The 17,996-nt window shown below is 57.8% G+C and overlaps 1 protein-coding gene across 1 annotated transcript; it reads right to left on the bottom strand.

Annotated features, from left to right (window-relative positions):
- Window positions 1-866: 866 nt before the first annotated feature.
- Window positions 867-17,996, bottom strand: MPP1 (MAGUK p55 scaffold protein 1). Its single transcript, XM_061356719.1, has 12 exons — window positions 17,731-17,996; window positions 11,653-11,796; window positions 11,256-11,334; window positions 10,223-10,308; window positions 9,448-9,516; window positions 6,149-6,345; window positions 5,791-5,897; window positions 5,053-5,133; window positions 4,489-4,569; window positions 3,906-4,108; window positions 3,486-3,560; window positions 867-1,532 (listed from the first exon to the last, which is right to left on the bottom strand). The coding sequence occupies exons 1-12, from the start codon at window positions 17,830-17,832 to the stop codon at window positions 1,356-1,358; spliced, it is 1,401 nt and encodes a 466-aa protein (XP_061212703.1). The 5' UTR covers window positions 17,833-17,996; the 3' UTR covers window positions 867-1,355.

The following is a 17,996-nucleotide window of genomic DNA, read 5'->3' as shown; positions in this document are numbered from 1 at the left end:
GGGGCCGCCCTCCACGTGGGTGAAACCCATATGTACTGAGGTGTGCCTGGAAGCTGGGTGTTCTCTTTCCTCCTTTGCCTGTGCTAGAGAGGTCTGATGGTTGCTGGAGGGACGTTTTGGTGCTGGCCTGCCCAACCTTGTGCATTAGGGGCAGAGAGGTGAGAACAGACTCCCAGGGAGTGCTCAGAGGAAGAGGTACAACACCAGTCATGGCAATGTCTCAGCACACGTTTATTGCTGCTCGTTGTTTCCCTGCAGTGGATCAGAACAAAGGTCCCTATTGCACATCAATTGTATTTTTGGCATCCTTTAAGAACTGCACAAGACTTCTGAACCCCTTTCTCTTAGCTGACTGCTGAACACACAAATGAGAGAGTTCACCTAATGATGGCTATGGTTTGCCCAGGAGCCAGGGTGATGCTTCCCAGACATGGTCACGGTGGGGTTTGTGCTTCACTATACTCCTGCAGGAGTATCCCCTTTGCAGGGATGGCTTTTATGCTCACATACAGTGTGCAAGTACACCCTAGAAAAAGCATGCCTGGATGATCTCTGTAGAGACGCTGTTTCTATTGCATGCAACTGCTACTTGTGGCTAGGTTTACCCACTGAACTTGTCTGTCCCTCTGGGGTTTAGTCCATGGGACTTCCTTGGCTGCTGCTGAGGTGGGAACAATCCAAGCTGCACAGTGAGAGCTGAAATACATGGAGTTTTTACAGCTACAGTTGCACAGGGGGAATCACACAATTCCAACCTCAGAACATGGGCTGAGGCCTGCCTGGGGGTGGCATGCTCCATGCCACCAGCATCAAATCCATGCTCTCCTTTTCCTGCTCTTTCGCATGTGTGAGGAGGAACCCTTGTCTGTGTGAAGCTTCCTAAGCTGTGGGTTTCCTTGAAGCCTTGCAGCCTCCAGCCAGGCTGTTGAGGTGTTTGTGGCACAGTGTGCTCTCATGGTAGGGGACATCTGCCTGCAAAGCCTCTGCTCTTTCACTTCCCTTGGGACTGATGCAGAGATCGCCTGGGTGCTCCAGCAGGACTGAGCTTTCCCCTGCCCAGTGAGGTGGGAGCTGTGCTCTGAGCTAATGGGGTGCTCTGGCCTTGGCTGTAGCCACTTAGCACTGCATTGTGGTACCCAGGGAGGCAGCTGTCCCCTGGGCATTCCCTGTCCTGTGTTCCCTTGGGAGAGGGGATCCGGAGATCCTGTTGTGTACGTCACCCATTGAGACCATGTCCGTGGAGCAGCAGAGGAAGGGAGTTGTGCTGGGCTGTGTGTGGATCAGGGGAAGCTGAGGAGGTTTCTCCCCATGGCTGCAGGATGGCTGATGGGAAGCGGCTGGGGTCGGATGCCCTCTCAGTAGACCCAGGAGACAGGCACCCACTGGGGGGAGTTGCAGGCCTGCTCAAAGGCTTCCTGCAGCAGCTGGAGGCTTTCTTCCACCCCGTTGTTGACCAGCGAGAGGTCGAAGTAGTGTGCGTATCGGCTCCGGATGCTCTCCGAGTCCTTCCGGAGCTGCTGCAAGGCCTCTGTCTGCAAGGAACAGGACAGGGGATCAGGAGGAGGGGAATTTCACAGCCCGCCCCAGCAGCCAAACGCCCTCCAACTACCACCAGAACAGCTCAAGTGGTTGCTAAGCATCAGAGCATCTATGCAGTCTGACAAGATGGGAGCTGGTGCATTGTCTCTGGGGGTTTTGCTGGACTTCTGTGCCATGCTGAGAGCATCAGGTTATCTGCTGGAGTGATGACAGAGCTGTCATACACTGGTCTGGTACTGATCTTTGAAATGCTTTGTGGCAGCTCCCTAGGAGGAGAAGGTTCACCGAGCAGCAGGCTGCCCATTACTACACTATGCAGTAGAGCCAGCTTGAGACCTGAGGCTGGTTTCGAGGTAGGATCCCTGCAGGATGGTCTCCCCACTGGCTCTTGAGCTGGGCAGCACTGGCTAGCAGGCAGCTTTTGGTTGGGATAGATTTTGTCATAGTAAAAGCAAAGCTGCCTGCCTCCTTCAGCCAGTGTGGCTGTTCTGCACAGCACCGCAGCTAGCAGGGGCATCCCAGCAGCATGTCTCTGTGTGCCACTCAAAGTCCAGACCCATTTCCACTTAATGTCACCAACAGAGCTTGAAATGCAAGCAGCTCCCTGCTTCTGTGCCTGGAGATGGGCAAAGAGCTTGGGGTGCAGTTCTTGCTGAGCTCTGCTGCGCTGCCCAGCAGCTCATGGGGTGGGCAATAAGCAGTGTACCTGGCTCACATGAGCTCTGCCAGCTCACGTTTTGGCTCCCTTGCATCCCTCCTGGTAGGCAGCTACCTGAGCTGCAGCAGCAGCTATATATAGTGCCTGCACCAGCGGGGCTGGCCCTGCCCACTGCGGCAGAGCCAGCTCCTCTGCCTGGAGGCAGCCGTGGGGTGGGATGCTGCAGGCTGCCCACTGCTCTTCCTGGCCTGGCATTGCCCCCCCCCAGCCTTCTGCAACTGGCTTTGCAGCCCTCTGTGTTCACCGTGCTGCTAAATGCCTGTGGGATGCTTGCTCTGCTGCATAAATACTTGCCCTGCAAACTGTTACTTTAAGCTTTATGGACCCCAAATTATCAAGCTGGGAGAGGTGGTGCTCTCTGGACATAGAATCACAGCATGGCTTGTGTTGGAAGGGAGCTCAAAGCTCACCCAGCTCCAACCCCTGCCATGAGCAGGGACCCCTTCCACTAGAGCAGCTTGCTCCAAGCCCCTGTGTCCAACCTGGCCTTGAGCACTGCCAGGGATGGGGCAGCCACAGCTTCTCTGGGCACCCTGTGCCAGCGCCTCAGCACCCTCACAGGGAAGAGCTCCTGCCTAATGTGAATCTCCCCTCTCTCATCTTCAGTCCATTTCTCCATGTCCTGAGGGGAAAGTCCCTGGACACAAGACCAGGAAGAGCGCTGCTCTGTGGGTTTCCCTGTTCTCCCATCACTTCCCATTTCCCTGCAGAGGTTAGCCCTTGCGGGAGCTGGTCCTGTGTCTTGGCAGGGCAGGCAGCACTGCTCCCCGCATCAGGGGCTTCCTGGGCAATGGCAGCGTGTGGCTGCTAGCCTTGTGGTGCTGCATGAGTTAACTGCAGCATCAGTGCTGCTTTCATCCCAGTTTTGGAGAGATGAGCAGCTTAATGAGGCAGAGAATGAAAGGAGCTGCTGTATGTGTGTGTGTCCCATTTGCATAGCCAACGGCAGGATAAATGTTCCTGCTCTGCAGCAGTGCTGCAGCTGGAGATGGCCCTGGGTGCTGGGCTGGACACCCCACTACATGTTAGGGGCTAAGTATACTGCAAGCATAAGGGTTGCTGGGGGTGTCAGTCTGGGAGGGAGTCTACACAGTTCCTGTCTCTCAGCTCTGCTCTCCTGGACCACAAGGATCAATGCAGCAGAAGCAGCTGATACGGAGCAGAGAGCAAGCCCTGGCTGCTGCAGTTCTGCCTGAGCAGGACTGGGGCTCAGTGCCCTGGCACTCACCTGCTCTGCCTTGTCTGTTGGGGCAATGAACACTATGAACGGGGAGAGCTCGGCCGTGCGGACGATCTTCAGGGTCTGTGGAGAGAGAGAAGGGTGCAGTTCCCAGAGGGTTCCCATGGGGAGGATGGAAGGGCATCCCCAGCCTGCTCTGAGCTGGGTACTGGACACAGTGCAAAGCAGCACTCACACACTTGGTGCTGGAGAGGGGAAAGGGACCTTGTGCGAGGCCAGTGCTGGCCCTGCTGTCATAGCCACATGTGTGCTGTGATGGAACATCCTCACTGCACCCCTATGTGGGAATGGGAATGCTGCCCCAGTGCTCCCTGGCTTGTTCCTTTGAGAAGGGTGGGTGGGCAAGGGGAGGGCAGGGACAGTGCATAGGGACTTCAGTCGGTGGCCACCTCATCCCCTGCTCCCTACCTGAGGCTCAATGTCCAAAATAGCGACTTTGTCCTGCTGGTGGATCTTGTGCACTGTTTCAAACTTGGTGCCAAACATGTTTCCCTGGTAGCTTCCAAACTCCAGGAACTCGTTGGCTGAGATGTCCCGGGTCATCTCCTCGGTGGACACAAAGTAGTAGTCCTTCCCATCCACCTCGTTCTTCTTCTGGGGCCGTGTGGTGTCTGCACAGAGGGGGACATGGTGGGTGCAGGGAACAGAGCAGAGCGGGAAGCCTCTGCTCTGGATGACCTGGGCATTCCCTTGTTGAGCATGAGGCTAGCCCACAGAGGCCCTCAAGACTTGGCTGTACTAATCCCCTTTCCTGCTTGGGGCCACTAGGGAACCCAGCAAGCCCAATGAGAGCTGTTAGGATGTGAAGAGTGAGGTGCCTGCAATGCAGGTGGTAGCAACCCTGCATCCATTGGGACAGCAGACAGGGTGGCCTCCAGCATCAGGGTCTTGGTGGCAAGGAACATCTCCCTGTGTCCCATCTGCTGTCAGAAGGCCCTGGCTCAAGGAGGTGACAGGGAGCATGTCCTGTGCCTCTGCCCTGGGTACTTACAAGGGGGTGGGTACATGAACTTGTCTGGGTTGTTGCTGAGCAGAGCGTTCTTGATGTGGCTACGGCCCACGCCGCTGGCCCCTGCAGACAAGGAGGGATGGAAGCTGGAGATGGGCTCGGGGAAGCCTGGGGAACAGCACAGAGCTCCCACAGCCTTGCCCAGGACCTGCTGCCTGAGCTGGTCTGTGGTGTATTCCAGCCCTGGAAGTGGCACTCCCTGCCCTGGGCACATTCAGCTGGAGAACAGACTGGTGCCTGCTGAGCTGGGCTGCCCATGGCCACAGTGCTCAGCACCCACAGTGCTTGAGTGCTTGGCCCAAAGGCAGCTGGGCAGATCAGAGCTGCTTTCAATAAGAATCACCCATAAAGACATTCAGGAGCTGGAAACCCCCGAGTTAACCCAAGCCCAGCATCGCAGTGCAGATGCCAGACCATGCACAATTACACGTGGAGGTCAGCCTGCTTGGTGCCTGCTCCAGGTATTAGAAATGCTCCCCAGAGCTAAGGGCCACACTGCCCCAGCCCTGTACAGCCCCGCAGGATCCCACAGCACACAGGACCTACCAATGAGCACCAGAGTCTTCCTCTTGAAGGCAGGCAGCCTCACCACCTCCTCATAGGAAACCACATCCAGCTGGTCAAAAACTGAAGCAGAGGAGAAACGAGTGGTCAGAGCTGGTTTGGCTGCAGCAGCAGGGCTGTGTGTGTGTCAGACCAAAGGCAGGTCCTTGGGCAAATGCAGGGAGCATCAGGATTGGGCTGGGAGCTCATCCCTGCTTGGGGAATAGGGCAGCTTGTGGAGGGCTATGGGGAGCTGGACCAGCAGCCACCAAAGGAGAAGCCAGGGCAGCTCTCAGTCAGTAACTCAGCTCAGGACAGCAGGAGCTGGGAGCTGCATGGGGAGGCAGCAGGGAGCTTGTTGCTGGGGGAGCTGTATTTATTTTGCTGATTTATGGCCTTGTTTGTTCCTGGTCGGAGCTGCAGGCCAGGCTGGGAGCCAGCACATCCTCAGGCACCCGCCTGGCACGAGGCGTGCTTAGCACAGGGTGTTCGCAGGGTCCCTGCCCCACTGGGGACACAGCCGTTGTGGGGAGCAGTTCAGGCTGCTCCCTAATTGCAGTCAGCAGCCCATGGGGTTTGAGGCTCAGGAGCCCAGCCTCCCAAGGAGCTTAGTGCCAAGAGCCATAGTGGTTGTCACTGCACAGAGCACAGGAGCTCGGTGCCTGGGCTGTTTGGTTTGACTCCGTGGACACATCTGTCCCAGAGGCAGGGGATGGAGCCCACTGCCCTGCTCACACTCACTTGAGCTGTGCTTGGCCAGGTATTTATCTTTGCACTTCTTCTTCTTCCCAAAGGGGCTGCAGCTCGGGGATTCGCTCTGACCGGCCTGGGTGATGCTTGCCACACGCCTGCCAAGAGAGGAGAACACCACCATAGCCCGGCCATCACCCCAGGCCCAGGGGGAGCAGTGGGGTTGTCCCTTAGGCATGCACTGGTGGCTGCTGGCACAGGTAAAGGCTCACCCTGTGGCAGACAGGAGACACCTGCCTCCTCTTCCCAGCACTGACACTGGTGTTACCCAACGCAGCCACGCTCCTCATAGCGCATGGTCACTGTTCCCACCTCCGTTCCCAGATCCAGACCGACCCCAGGCACCTACCACTCCTGCAGCTCTGGAGAAGGGATGAGTCCTGCTGACTCGGTGCAGGAGCCCTCCACCCGGCCCTGCCACCAGTTGCTGTCGTCCTTGTTTATGATTTGAATCACGTCACCGGTCTGAAACTTCAGCCCCGCTTCCTTGCAGGGGATCAGGTTGTCTTTCTTGGGGTCATAGTCAAACTGCGCCCTCATGAACATCTGCCAAAGGGAGAGCAGGCTGGCGTCAGCACGGGCATGCGGGGTGGCTGATCCCAGCCCCACAGGGCAGTGGAGAGACCCCAGCCCCTGCTGCTTTGCACACCCCATGAGGCCAGGTAGGGAGAAAGGAGATGCACGAAGCCGTGGGGGAAGCTCATGAGCATGGAGCTGCAGTGCGACATGCTGGGAAGAGGGAGGAGGGAAGAAGGAAGGAGGATGGCATCTTGGCCCTACTGGGATCCATTGGAACAACTGCAACTTCTAGCATGCTCCACAGCTTGAGCTTGGACCCTGACATGTAGCCCCCCCTTACACTGCTGCACAGTGCTAGTGAGCTGAACCAGCCAGAGGGGAGACCAATACAGGGGCTGTAATGGGGTGAGCAGAGAGAAGCCATTAAAACATCACCCCCTGCAATCCCATGTCCTGGGCACAGCCACATCTCAATCCCCAGCTGCTGTGCCCTGGCCTCTCCCCACCTCTGTGCACCCCACTGCATGGCACAGGGCTCTGGGGAGCCCAGGCTGCGATGTCCTGTCCATCCCTGCCTAGGGCTGTCCTGGCCTCTTCAGCATCAGCCACTCTCACATTACGTTCCTCACAGCTGCAATGGCAAATGAGCTGCTGCTGCTGCTCCCAGGCCACTGTGCCACCATCCTGGGGCTGGGCAAGCCTCGAGCACCAGGAAAGCATGGGAAACTGGTCCTTCCCTGTCCCTCCCTCTTTGGGAGGGAGTCTACAGTGCCTGCTGCCACCAGGGCAGATGATGCTGCTGCATCCCATGGCCTCAAGCCCTCCTTGGGCTCTCACAGCCCCTCGTATCTTTGCACAGTCAGGAAGGAATGGCATTATAGCCTTCTGCACATGGAGCTTGTTTTCCAGGAAGGCTGCTCAGGAAGAACAGACTGTCAGGGAGCAACAGGGTGGATGACAGTCACCTATCCCTGGGAGGAGGGCAGAGCACGCCTGTGCACCCGGTGTCTTCGGCACTGCTGTTTGCTCTCAGTGCCTGGGTGAATGGTTCCTCACCTGAAACACTGCTGCAGCTGCAATGTGTCCCTGACCCGAGCACCCTATCAAGTTATTTATCCTAGAAACACAGCACGTAGCAAAGGGGCAAAGGGATTCCTGTGGGGTGATGCCTATGTGCTGTGCTCAGGTGGGACAGGCAGGGCCGGGAAAGTCATCCTCACTGGGTAGGGTAAACCATGCTGTCCTTGTTCCACACAAAACCATGTCCCACAGTGGGTCCTCCTTCAGCAGTGCTGCTGGAGGCACAGGGCCAGCAGGACGTGAATAATGGCTCCCTTTCAGTGCCAGAAAAGCAGAGCATAGGGGTCAAGCTGTGACATGAGAGCTCACAACGGGAGACAGTAAGAGTGGAATCTCCTTTCAGGATAAGGACTGATGCTTGCTTTGAAATCACTCTCTGGTACCAGGAAGCCGGCCACCAACACATACACACGAGGGATGCACAGCAAGCACTGCCTGGAGCCCTCTGCTCCCACAAGCCCCAGTACCCCAACGCAGACACAGGTCACTTTTGGAAAGACCCTGCCTTATACCTATTAGGAATCAGCATCAGACAGCTCCAGGCATCACCCACAGACTGCAAAGGGCCAGCTCCAAATGCCAGCTATTTGCCTGCCTGCTGCCTGTCCCCTCCCTGGGGCTAGAAGCCCAGGTACCAAGCAGGTACCAGCATAGGAAGCCCTGGTCTGTAAAGCCAGAAGGCTGCTGTTTGTGCCTGGGAACAGGTTGGAGGTGACCTCGAGAGCCCACAGTGGTCAGTGCATTAGGACCAATGTCAAGAGACACTCAGGGGCCTCAAAGTGGCTGGTTACCAGGCTGCAGGGCAAGCCAGGTGAGCGGGGTTTGTGATGCTGGGACCTGCACTGTCCTGCCTGCCAGGCCCTCCAATGAAGGCCATCACAGGGATCCAGTGAAGGAGAACACTCTCAGCAATGGACTGCAACAAGCAGAGATGCGGGCAGCCCATGCGCCGACAGCACCACGGCCCTGGGCACAGCAAGGGGAAGGACAACTGGAGGAGTTTGTCCCCTGTGTCCTTCCCTTAGCCCATGGCCAGTGTTGGGTGAGTCAGCAGCTGTGTTCTGCTCCTCAGAGGTAGCTTTTCCCCTGGCACTGAGCTGGCTGGGCCAGGCCAGGGAGGGCAGACGGACGGCAGGACAGGCATGGGGCTGTTTGATAAACAAACACATGCAAGGCTGGGTGAGCTGCAATGGGGACAGCGTGTGCTGAGCAAGGCACAGAGGCAGCTTTCACTTGTCACCGTGTTCACATGTCACTGCTCTGTGTAAGGGAAGAGGGTGCCATGGGCTCCCCCAGCTCATCCTTCTGCCTCTGAGCTCCTCTCCCCCTCCTGCCTGTCCATGATGCGGTGCCTGCATTGGGATTGGCTCCTGCACCCAGAGACAGGACAGCATCCTGCATCCCAGCCACCACACACCTAAGCCTTGGCATAGGAGCCACCCTCCCCTATCCTGAGCATCCTGAGCCGCAGCAGGACTCCAAAGGCAGAGCCAGGCAGTGTCACCGTGTCTCAGCACATCGCCCCCACCCCAGCAGAGGCAGCACAAGGAGCTGCCTTCCTCTCCCCCAGCGCTTCCGTCCTCCCACTCGCTGCTCGCAAGCGTGCTGGTGGCATCCGGACCTGCGCCACCCTCCCTGCACTGATGCTCTGAGCATCAGGGACGGTGCGGAGCAGCCAGAGCCCGGGAGGAGCTGCTGTGGCCCTGCCAGGGGGATGTGGCTCTAACGGCTGCGGCTCTGAAGGTGGCAGGAAACTCCCTGATGCTTCCTGGTGTGCCCAAGCCACTGCTTTATCATCCCCGAACACTGCACGCATGTACCGCTGCGGCTCGGGAGCAAGCATTCCTACAGACACATTGGGCAAATAGGGCCCAAATCTGCTCGTTTGCAGCAATCTAAGCACAGGATAGGTCCCTTCATCCTCACTGGCAGCCATCCCCATGGCTCAGCACAGCTCTCTCTCCAGCACTGGTCCCCTGTGCTTTGCTTTGGTCCCTCCCCAGCCCCACAGCCGTATCCCAGCACAGTGGGTCTGGATGCTGCACTTACCTGGAGAGCAGGCAGGCGGCTTTGCTGGTTGGGAATGACTTTTATTGAGACCATGCCCTTGGTTTCTTTCTAGTGAAGAAGGAAGGGGAGAAAGAAGAGTTGGAGGAGGTGGTGCCTGGAGGCAGCAGCCTCCTTCCCTCCGGGTGACATTAAGAGGCACAGCACTCCCTTGCCTGCCACAAGCCAGATGCACTGTGGCTCCACACAACGACCTACACGGTCCTGTGGGTATAACCACACTTGGCTTGGAGGGGCCTCCTGGGCCAACCATCCTCATGAGGCAAAGACAAGCTCCTCCTTGGAGCAGGGATGTCCTACCACGCAGGAGAGGAGCATGGCACAAAGCTGTCTCCAGCAAGGACCTATCAGGGTCACCATGACCTCAACAGCAAGAAAACAGCACCAAGGAGTCCCATAGGAGAGCCTCAGGTCTGCAAGAGCAGCCAGCCCCTGGTCTGGAGTTGCACAGCAGCCTTGGCAAGGAGAGGTGGTTTCCAAGCCCCACACACATTAGCATGTGAGGGCCCCAGCCAACAGCCTTCACTGCTGCTCCCAGGGCCAGAAACAAGCAGCAAGCACAGACCACGATGGCTGTATAGAGACCTGATGCTCGGCTGTATCACAGCATCCCTGGTACAGCCACACCACACTGCGGCAGGCAGCTGTGTGCTGGCTCTCGTATCTAGGAGGGGGTGAATGGTGACCCCAGCATGCACACCTGCAGGCCAAAGGGGGTCTTTCCTAGGGAACAACCATGCCAGACACAGATACCTACCAGCATCTTCTGCAGCTGGTCTACCGAGTGGTTGCTCACACTCTGCCCATTGATTTCTATGATTTCATCCCCCACGTGAAGGGAGCCTGCCAGCAACAGGAGAAACATCAAAGTGCAGGACTGGACAGCAGCCACTCATCAAACCCAACCAGCCTTCCGACCCCCTGGGCAAGCTGTGGCCAGGACACTGGGGTGTTTGCCTGGAGCCCATTGAGCCACACATGTCACCTAAGCACATGGGATTAAAGCCCCTCCACCCAACACACGGTCTTCACCTAGCCTGAAGGTCACCAGGTTGCTTTCCACTGTGTGTCTTTCAGTGCTTTAGACTGATCAGAGTACCTGTTTCAGCCCCATGTACCTCACCTGCAGCCAAGTGACAGCCTCCTGTTAAGGAGCTGTCTTGACTGTGTGTGGTTTCGGTTTGTATACCCAGCCAGATTACAGCCTCAGATACACTGCTATAAAATCAAGCTCCAACAGTGTTACTGGAATGACTCCTATGTTATTTTGGCAGGGGTAAGCTCAGACTCCCCACTTGGATCCAAGGCTGGAAAAGGGACCTCTTCTTCTAAAGCACAGAACATCTCATTTCCCATGTCCCCTTGGCAAGACCCAAACCCAGAAAGTAGCACCTATTTATGTCTTTTGGCACCTTCATGTGGTCTGCAAAGCCAATCCACAGCAAGCCCGTCCCACCTGCGCACTTTAGGAGTGGGAAGAGCTTCCCATGCACTCCCTGGGCTATGACCCATCTCTTGTTACAGCGACCCCATCACGAGATGGAGACAGACGGTCTCTGGTTCCTTTTTGGGAGAGCCCTTCCCCCTATCCTTTATTTCTCCCTAAAGCCTCCAGTGCATTAACATGCCAACCACGCAGACAGACCAGCGAGTCCCGAGCTCCTGGCATATCCTTGCTGGAGGAACGGACACAGATGTCCTCATCGCAGGGGAAAGCCAGCAGTGCTGGGGGGCCACCCTATCTCTGCAGATGCTCATGCCACACACTGCCTCTATGAGGGCCTCGTTACCTTGTCTGTGAATCATGCCCCCGTGGAAGATCCTGGCCACCATGCAGCTCTGCTTGTCGTTGAGCTTCAGCGTGATTCCCTGGAAGACAGGAAAACCCATGACTGCTTGCTGCAGGGCAACAGCTCCTGCGCTCTCAGCAAAGTCCTCTCCATGCCCATGTCCATGCTGGGCTGCGCACTGGCTTAGGGAAGCCCCTGCAGCTCCTCTCGGCACAAGCATCACCACCCTTTGATGGGACGTGCTCCCACGTTGGGCTTGCAGGATCCAGCACCTTCATCCCATGGCTAAGGGCTCCAGTGACCTCCTGCTTCCCCTGAGGCCAGCCTGTTGGCACGGCTCTACCTGCCCCTCCCGGGTGCCACCAGGCCTTGGGATTGGGATCTTGCCAGCTCTCACCATGGGCTCTTCCATGACCTTTTCGAACTGGACGAGGCGTATCTTGCGCATCTCGCGGCCGTTGCTGTGGGAAGGGCTGCCCCCGGTCACTGAGCCGTTGGTATAAATGTCCTCAGTGATGGCGTTCGGGGACTGGGTGATGGCCTGTCGGGGCAAAACAAACACTGGGGTTTAGGGGCCTGGGGGTGCTGGCGCCCTGCTGGGGGGCTGAGCTACTCCACCATGTTAGGGTGCATGGGGTGCAAGTGGGACACAGGGGAGCAGAGACCCGTGGGCTGGAGGGCAGGACTGGAAGAGCAACAGAAGAAAAAGAGTTCAGGCTGGATATAAGGAGGAAGTTCCTTACTGTGAGGGTGGTGAGGCACTGGGATGGGTTGCCCAGGGAAGCTGTGAATGCTCCATCCCTGGTGGTGTTCAAGACCAGGTTGGGCAGAGCCTTGGGTGCCCTGGTTTAGTGTGAGGTGTCCCTGCCCATAGCAGGGGGATTGGAACTGTATGATCTTAAGGTCCTTTCCAATCCTAACTATTCTATGATTCTGTGAAAGAGCTTCAGCCTCGAAGATACGGATGTGGGCTTGATCTGCAGTTTTCCAGCCTGGGAAACACAGGAGGTAAGAAAACTTTGGACACGCTACAGGCACCAGAAGCCAAGAGTCCACAGCTGATCATCTTCTGCATCAGTAAGTCCCAAACACTACCTGTGTCTTGCAGCAGCACTTGGCCCACAGCTGGCTTGCTGCAGAGCATAAAGCCCAGGACAGCTTCACCAAGTGAATGGAGCAGTTTGTGACACCCCTGAGACCAGGGCCAAGCTCTGCTCTTGCTCAGCTCGCAAGTTCAGCCTCTCCTCATCTACATCAATGGAGAACCGACACAGTGCGGAGCCACACGTGCATCCAGGCACTCAAGGTAATGTGTTCCCAAGCAATCCACAAACTCCCTGTCTCCCTCCCCAGCTCCTAGCAACAGACCAGCACCAGCAAACCAAGCAGGGGCTTTCAGCCATGGGGAACCCTCTGCTCTTGTCCAGGTTGCAGCGTGCTCCCAGCAGCGCCCACCTGGGGAAGCACAGCCAGCAAACCTGCGGGGACACCAGCAAGGCCCTCGCTGGCTGCAGTCCTGCACCAGCACCGCTGCACACAGTGCCCATGCAGGCACAGCCAACACTTCTCCTCGATGCATCCAGTGGAGTGCCAGCACCCTGGGCTCCAAGCCAGCGGCTGGGAAGTGGTGCCTTGACCCTCTGCCCCGGCTTGCTCTCACCCAGCCCAGAGCCAGAGGCTGCAGCCCCACTGCTGCCAAGGGGTGAGGTGCAGCCAGGCCGTGGGGAGGGAGGTTCACGTGGGTGCAACTGGGGTGAAAAGCATTGGTTGGTGGGGTGCAGGCATGGCTCTGAACCACAACAGAATCGGCTTGGGTAGGGATGTGCCAGAGCGCTGTCAAGCTGAGACCAGCCCTGTGTCATGGTGGAAAGGCAGAGGCAGCAGAGCCAGGACTAGCCAGGACAGAGGCACTGGTAGAGAGGGATGGACCATGGGCACTGCTGTAGTCTTGACCTTAAGCACTGGTGGGGCTGGGCTGGGACAGAAAGGATGGAGGGAGTCTTGTGCCCACACTGCAGCAACAGGGAAGATGCGGGATTTATTTTTAAGCCAACCACTTATAAAAGAGCCAACCAATCTCCTCCTCAGAGGAAAAAAAGCGACCACGTGGGCTCCAGCTGCCAATGGCTTAAACATAGAGGAGGAGGAGGAGGCTGAATCCCAGCCCAGATGCCCCCCCAAGCCTGTCTTGCCAACCCCAGCAGGGCACACTGCTACCATACCATGCGCAGGGCAGGGGGACAGATCCAGCAGTGCAGTGCCCAGAGCCAGCTCTCTGCTGAGCCAGCTACTGGGAGAAGGAAGAGGAGGATGAGGAACTTCACCAGCCTTGCCCGGGGCCAAAGTGCCCGTGAGGGGGTTTGAGTCAGCACAGATCACCCTTATCTTGGTCAGGCCCTGGCAAAGTGTTTCCCCATGCAACCCCTGGCTTCAAACCTCCAGGCTCAGCAGAGCCCAGTGACCCAGGTCCCAAGCACAGCCTGCTCCAAGGGTTGGGAGTCACTGTCCCCACCATCGCTGCCAGCTGAGCCTCCCAGCCCTCACCTTTGCTTCTTGCTGAGAGCTGGAGAAAGCACCCAGCCCTTGATGCTGACGCAGCACTGTTGCCACCCTGGTGACTCCCTTGTCACCAGGGACCGGCTGCCGTGCCACCAGTCAGAGCCATGCTGGGATGGCATGGGCTTTTCCTGACCACAGTGGGCAGCCAGTGGACGGGGATGGGAAAATGCCTGGTGCGCAAGGAGGACCAGGAGATTCCAGCCCCGGTGTCCTGCATCCAGCAGCCACAGGACACGCGTGTGGCTCTCATGTGAGCCAGCCGTGCCTATCACCCACCCTGCACTCTTCCAGCAGCCACCACGCTCTTGTCTGGCTTGGCCCTGCATCGCCTGTGACCTCAAGAGCCTTTCAGCTCCTGCTGGCAGCCGGCCATACCCAGCTACTTACGTTCTGCTCTGCAGGAAACATCTGCGAGCGCTGCTAAGAGCCCGCTCTGCGGCCACCAGCCACTGCTGCTCTGAGCTGGTCACCGCTGGGGCCAGCCTGGGGGCACACATGGGGCGAGGAGGCTGTGGGGCTGAGCTGTGTGACAGCACCCAGGGTTGCTGCTCAGCCATAGGGGTGCCTTGCAGCTGGCTGCTGAGGGCACACATCCTCACCTGCAATGGAGGCAACGCAACCAGCTCCAAAGAGGTGAGCCCCAGCTCCCTGCCTGCCTTTGCCTCAAGAGCCCGGATTTCACATCTCAAGGCAGAGGGCAGGGCAGCGAATTCCTCAGGAGGGAATTCAATCGGTGTGGAGCAATCCTTGGCGAGGACCTTGCTGTCCTGTCCCCAGCGGGGTCACTCATGTGCCAGGGTTGCTCCGGCTGTTGTGCTGGCTCAGCCGGGCTGCGCGCCACGGGCACATCAAACATTAACCAGCAGCTTGTTTGCAGGAGGCTGGAGCAGCACTTGGGGAAAGCAGCACCGCAAAGGTGCAAAGGGCATCTTTGGGTCCTGGGCTCTCCTTGCTGCTCGAACCAAGAGGTTTCAACACTGGGTGGTTGTGGAAGAGCAGGGCGCTCTGTGGGGATGTGGTCAGACGCTGCTGGCTTCACCAAGCCGGCCCCCAAAGTACAGCAGCTTGGATACAGGAGGGAATCCTGGAGCTGGGATCCCCTGAGCCTACCCTCTCGGCTGGCAGGGAGACACGCTGTGCCACAGAATCCCAGCTCCCTCCAGGATCATTATCCCTCACATTATCATTACCATGGGTGCGTGCAGGGAGGCTGGTGCCTGGCCCAGCAATGTCTCCTCCCACCCTCTAGTGCTCCAACCTCAGCCCCCCACCATCCACCAGATGCGTGCATCACAGTCTCAGCAGGGTTTGAGCAATACAGCAATGTGTAAAAAGAGCAAACTAGCAAAACAAACCCCCAGCCTTGACTCTGGGAGCTGGTTTGGGGCTGCTCCAGCAGGCTGAGAAGCAACAGGGCATTTAGAAGTAATCCAACCCTGCTGGGGGCTACTGCCTTCTCAGGTCTGCCAGCACAAGGAGCAACCTCACCCGAGATCCCTTCCAGCAACAAACCAGAAAGACATTTGAATCAAACATTGCTAACACCGGGAAAAGGCCCAGCAACACCAGTACGTTGCAGAGGGAAGGGGAACAGAGAGGGATACAAGTGGTTGTGGGGGTTAGAAGATGCCACTAGCTCTGCACGCCCTCAAACTGACTCCGTATCATGGAGTTCTGCAATGGAGAAGGGCCAGGTTTTCATGGGAGCACAGTCAGTTTTGCTGAGGCTCCATTTTCCCACCAGGAAAGGCTGATGCAGCCTCCAGATGTGCTTATGAAACCAGTCACCTCCAAAGGAGAGCCAGTAAAGCCACAGCGCTGACAGCAGAAACCCAAGGAGCTGCCTGGCCGCTCCATCCCCACCTTCCACAAGCAGCCCTGCAAAACCACTTCTCTCCAGAAGCCGTCATAGACTGGAACATGAATGGAACAACATGAAATGAGAACGCATGTGGGATGCAAAGCCTGGAGCCAGCCCCCCACACTTCATTTTGGTCAAGGACAGAAGTTTTGCTCAGTTTTCAACCCCTAGTTTTGCCCACGGTCACTTCAGGATTTGATCCCTCAGGAACGTGGCCTCAGTTTGCTTTGGAGCTGGTGCAGGTAGATGTCAGGAACCACTGCCCACAGGGATACGCAGTGTCCCCTCTGCACCCACAGGCTCGGGTCTCCCCAGAAGCATCCTCTTTTTCTTTACCAGGCTCCCAAAGGTCACATTTGCTTCCCATTTTACAGCTGATCAATTGAGTCACAGGCAATAAGGAACCATGCACCCTGACAGCCAGGAGCATAGCTGGGAATAAAGCCCACACACCTTTTTGGTACATCTGTGTTTGCCAGTGGGGAGATAAGGAAAAGATATGGGCTCACGGGAAGAGGGCAAGTGGCTCCCTCCACTTTGGCTTGTTTTCTAGCAATAACACGGCTTCCACGCACCGAGGGCTTGTGTGTCAAGGGAGGAACACAAGAAATGGGAAGAGAAACTCTGTTTGACTCCAGCCAGACCCAGTTCCCCTCCCCAGAGCTGCTGCTGGGTGATATCCCCCCCTTTCCCACAGAGGGGCCCACAGCATCCATGGGTCAGCACCATCTCTGTATGCCCATGACAAGCACGAGTGGCTGGCAAGCTCAGGACATGTAACCGCGCCTGGGTGCCAGCTCTGCAGAGCTCCTCTTAAAAGACCCAAGGCAGATCCGAGTTCACCATCTCTCCCTTTATCCCTATTGGAATAAACATACTGTAGCAGCAGGGAGCTGTAGGCCAGCTCCTACATTTTCCATGCCCTCCTGCCTGCCATTGGTGATTTATCCCTGCTCTGCCTGCAGCCAGGCAGGCCCTCGGCTTGGATCGTGCAGGCAGAGGGATGGGAGAGCTCCTCTCAGCAGCTGCCTGATCCAGCCACTTGGCTTTAAAAGCTTTTTATCTCTCTTTTTTCTCTTTGTAAGCAGTCTGCCAAGGTTGAGCCATAAAAAGTGCACGAACCACTGGCGTGGGATATATCAGACAAGCCTCTTTTGGATGCATTAGTGTCCAACAGGATGGGCCAAGGACAGCACTTCAGGACAATTTCCTCCCTGCTCTCTGAGGCTCCCCACAACGAACCCTCAGCCCAGGCACATTATGCCATGGCTCCATCAGGGACTCCTGTTCAGAGCTGACAATCTCTGCTGGGACAAAAGCAGCGGCTCTTTAGCACTGGGAACTGCTGACCTTCTCCTGGTGGTACCCAAGCTACCCCAGATGACACCTGGGGAAGGAGCCCTCCAAGCAGAACCCATGGCTTCTTCCCTGGAAGTGGGGTGACAGCCCATTCCTTGTGCCAGAGTCAGTGTGCGAGGGGCTGGCTGCATCCTCCTTCTCTGGGGCTTAAGCCCATGATCACCAGCACCCCTCCAGCCCATGCTGCAGACCTGGATGTTGCTCAAGCTGAATCAGCTCATGTGACAGGCAGTTCCAGATCAGACCAGCTATAACTTTGCAGCAAAACAAGCACAAGCTCCTCCGTGGCAGGATGCTGAAGCCTTCCTCCCCTGCTCCCTTCAGCTCCTTCTTCGCTGCCCGGCCATGCTGGCTGACCGTTCCCCCAAGGTACCCCCAGCAAAGAGCCCTGCTCCTGGGGTGCTGGGGACCAGCAGTGCGGCATGCAAGGCACATACATGGGTGTCCATTTCCTGCCTCCCATCGGGTCTCTGCCTTAGGGGCCCTGCTCCCCTTGTGTGTGCGGGAAGGACGGGATGGAGAGGGCCCCGGGGCGCAGGGTGCTGAGCTAAGGGCCAGCAGGGGAAAAGGGGGACACGGGAAGGGCCACCCTGGGGCTCTCTGACCGGCCTCGGCAGGGATGGGGGAGTCGGGGTCGCGCTCTCCCGGAGGCGCCGCTGCTGGGGCGGATCGGGGCTGCCTCCGGCCGCCGCTCACCTCGGGCTTGGCCCGGTTCTGCAGGAGGTGCTCCAGGTAGAGGTCGGACAGCGCGGTCCGCATGCTGCCGGCGCTGGCGCTGCGCCCCGACTTGAGCGTCATCCCTCCGCCGCTCCGCCGCCGCTGCCGCTCCGCCACCGCCGCCAGCAGCTGCAGCCGGTTCCGCTGGCTCCAGCAGAGCGGCTCGGCCCCGGCCACGGCCACGGCCCCGGCTGCAGCAGCGCCGCGGGCTCCCCGCACGCTCCGCCCGTGTGACAGCGGGGGAA

The sequence above is a fragment of the Neopsephotus bourkii genome, unplaced genomic scaffold (genome assembly GCF_033783945.1).
Source record: "Neopsephotus bourkii isolate Nb327-2 ecotype Australia unplaced genomic scaffold, CSIRO-AGI_Nbou_v1 NB_867, whole genome shotgun sequence".
Classification (NCBI taxonomy): Eukaryota; Metazoa; Chordata; class Aves; order Psittaciformes; family Psittacidae; genus Neopsephotus; species Neopsephotus bourkii.
Note: the sequence above shows the minus strand (reverse complement) of the source record. Positions and strands in the feature narration are given on the sequence as shown.

What these genes read in the sequence shown, in the direction of transcription:
- MPP1 (XM_061356719.1), bottom strand. Translation starts at nt 17,832, where the DNA reads ATGACGCTCAAGTCGGGGCGCAGCGCCAGCGCCGGCAGCATGCGGACC. An exon ending in ACCAGCTGCAGAAGATGCTG is followed by an intron (nt 9,517 to 10,222) that starts GTAGGTATCTGT and finishes CTTCTTCACTAG; the next exon opens with AAAGAAACCAAGGGCATGGT. An exon ending in CAACAGACAAGGCAGAGCAG is followed by an intron (nt 1,533 to 3,485) that starts GTGAGTGCCAGG and finishes TGTTCCTTGCAG; the next exon opens with ACAGAGGCCTTGCAGCAGCT.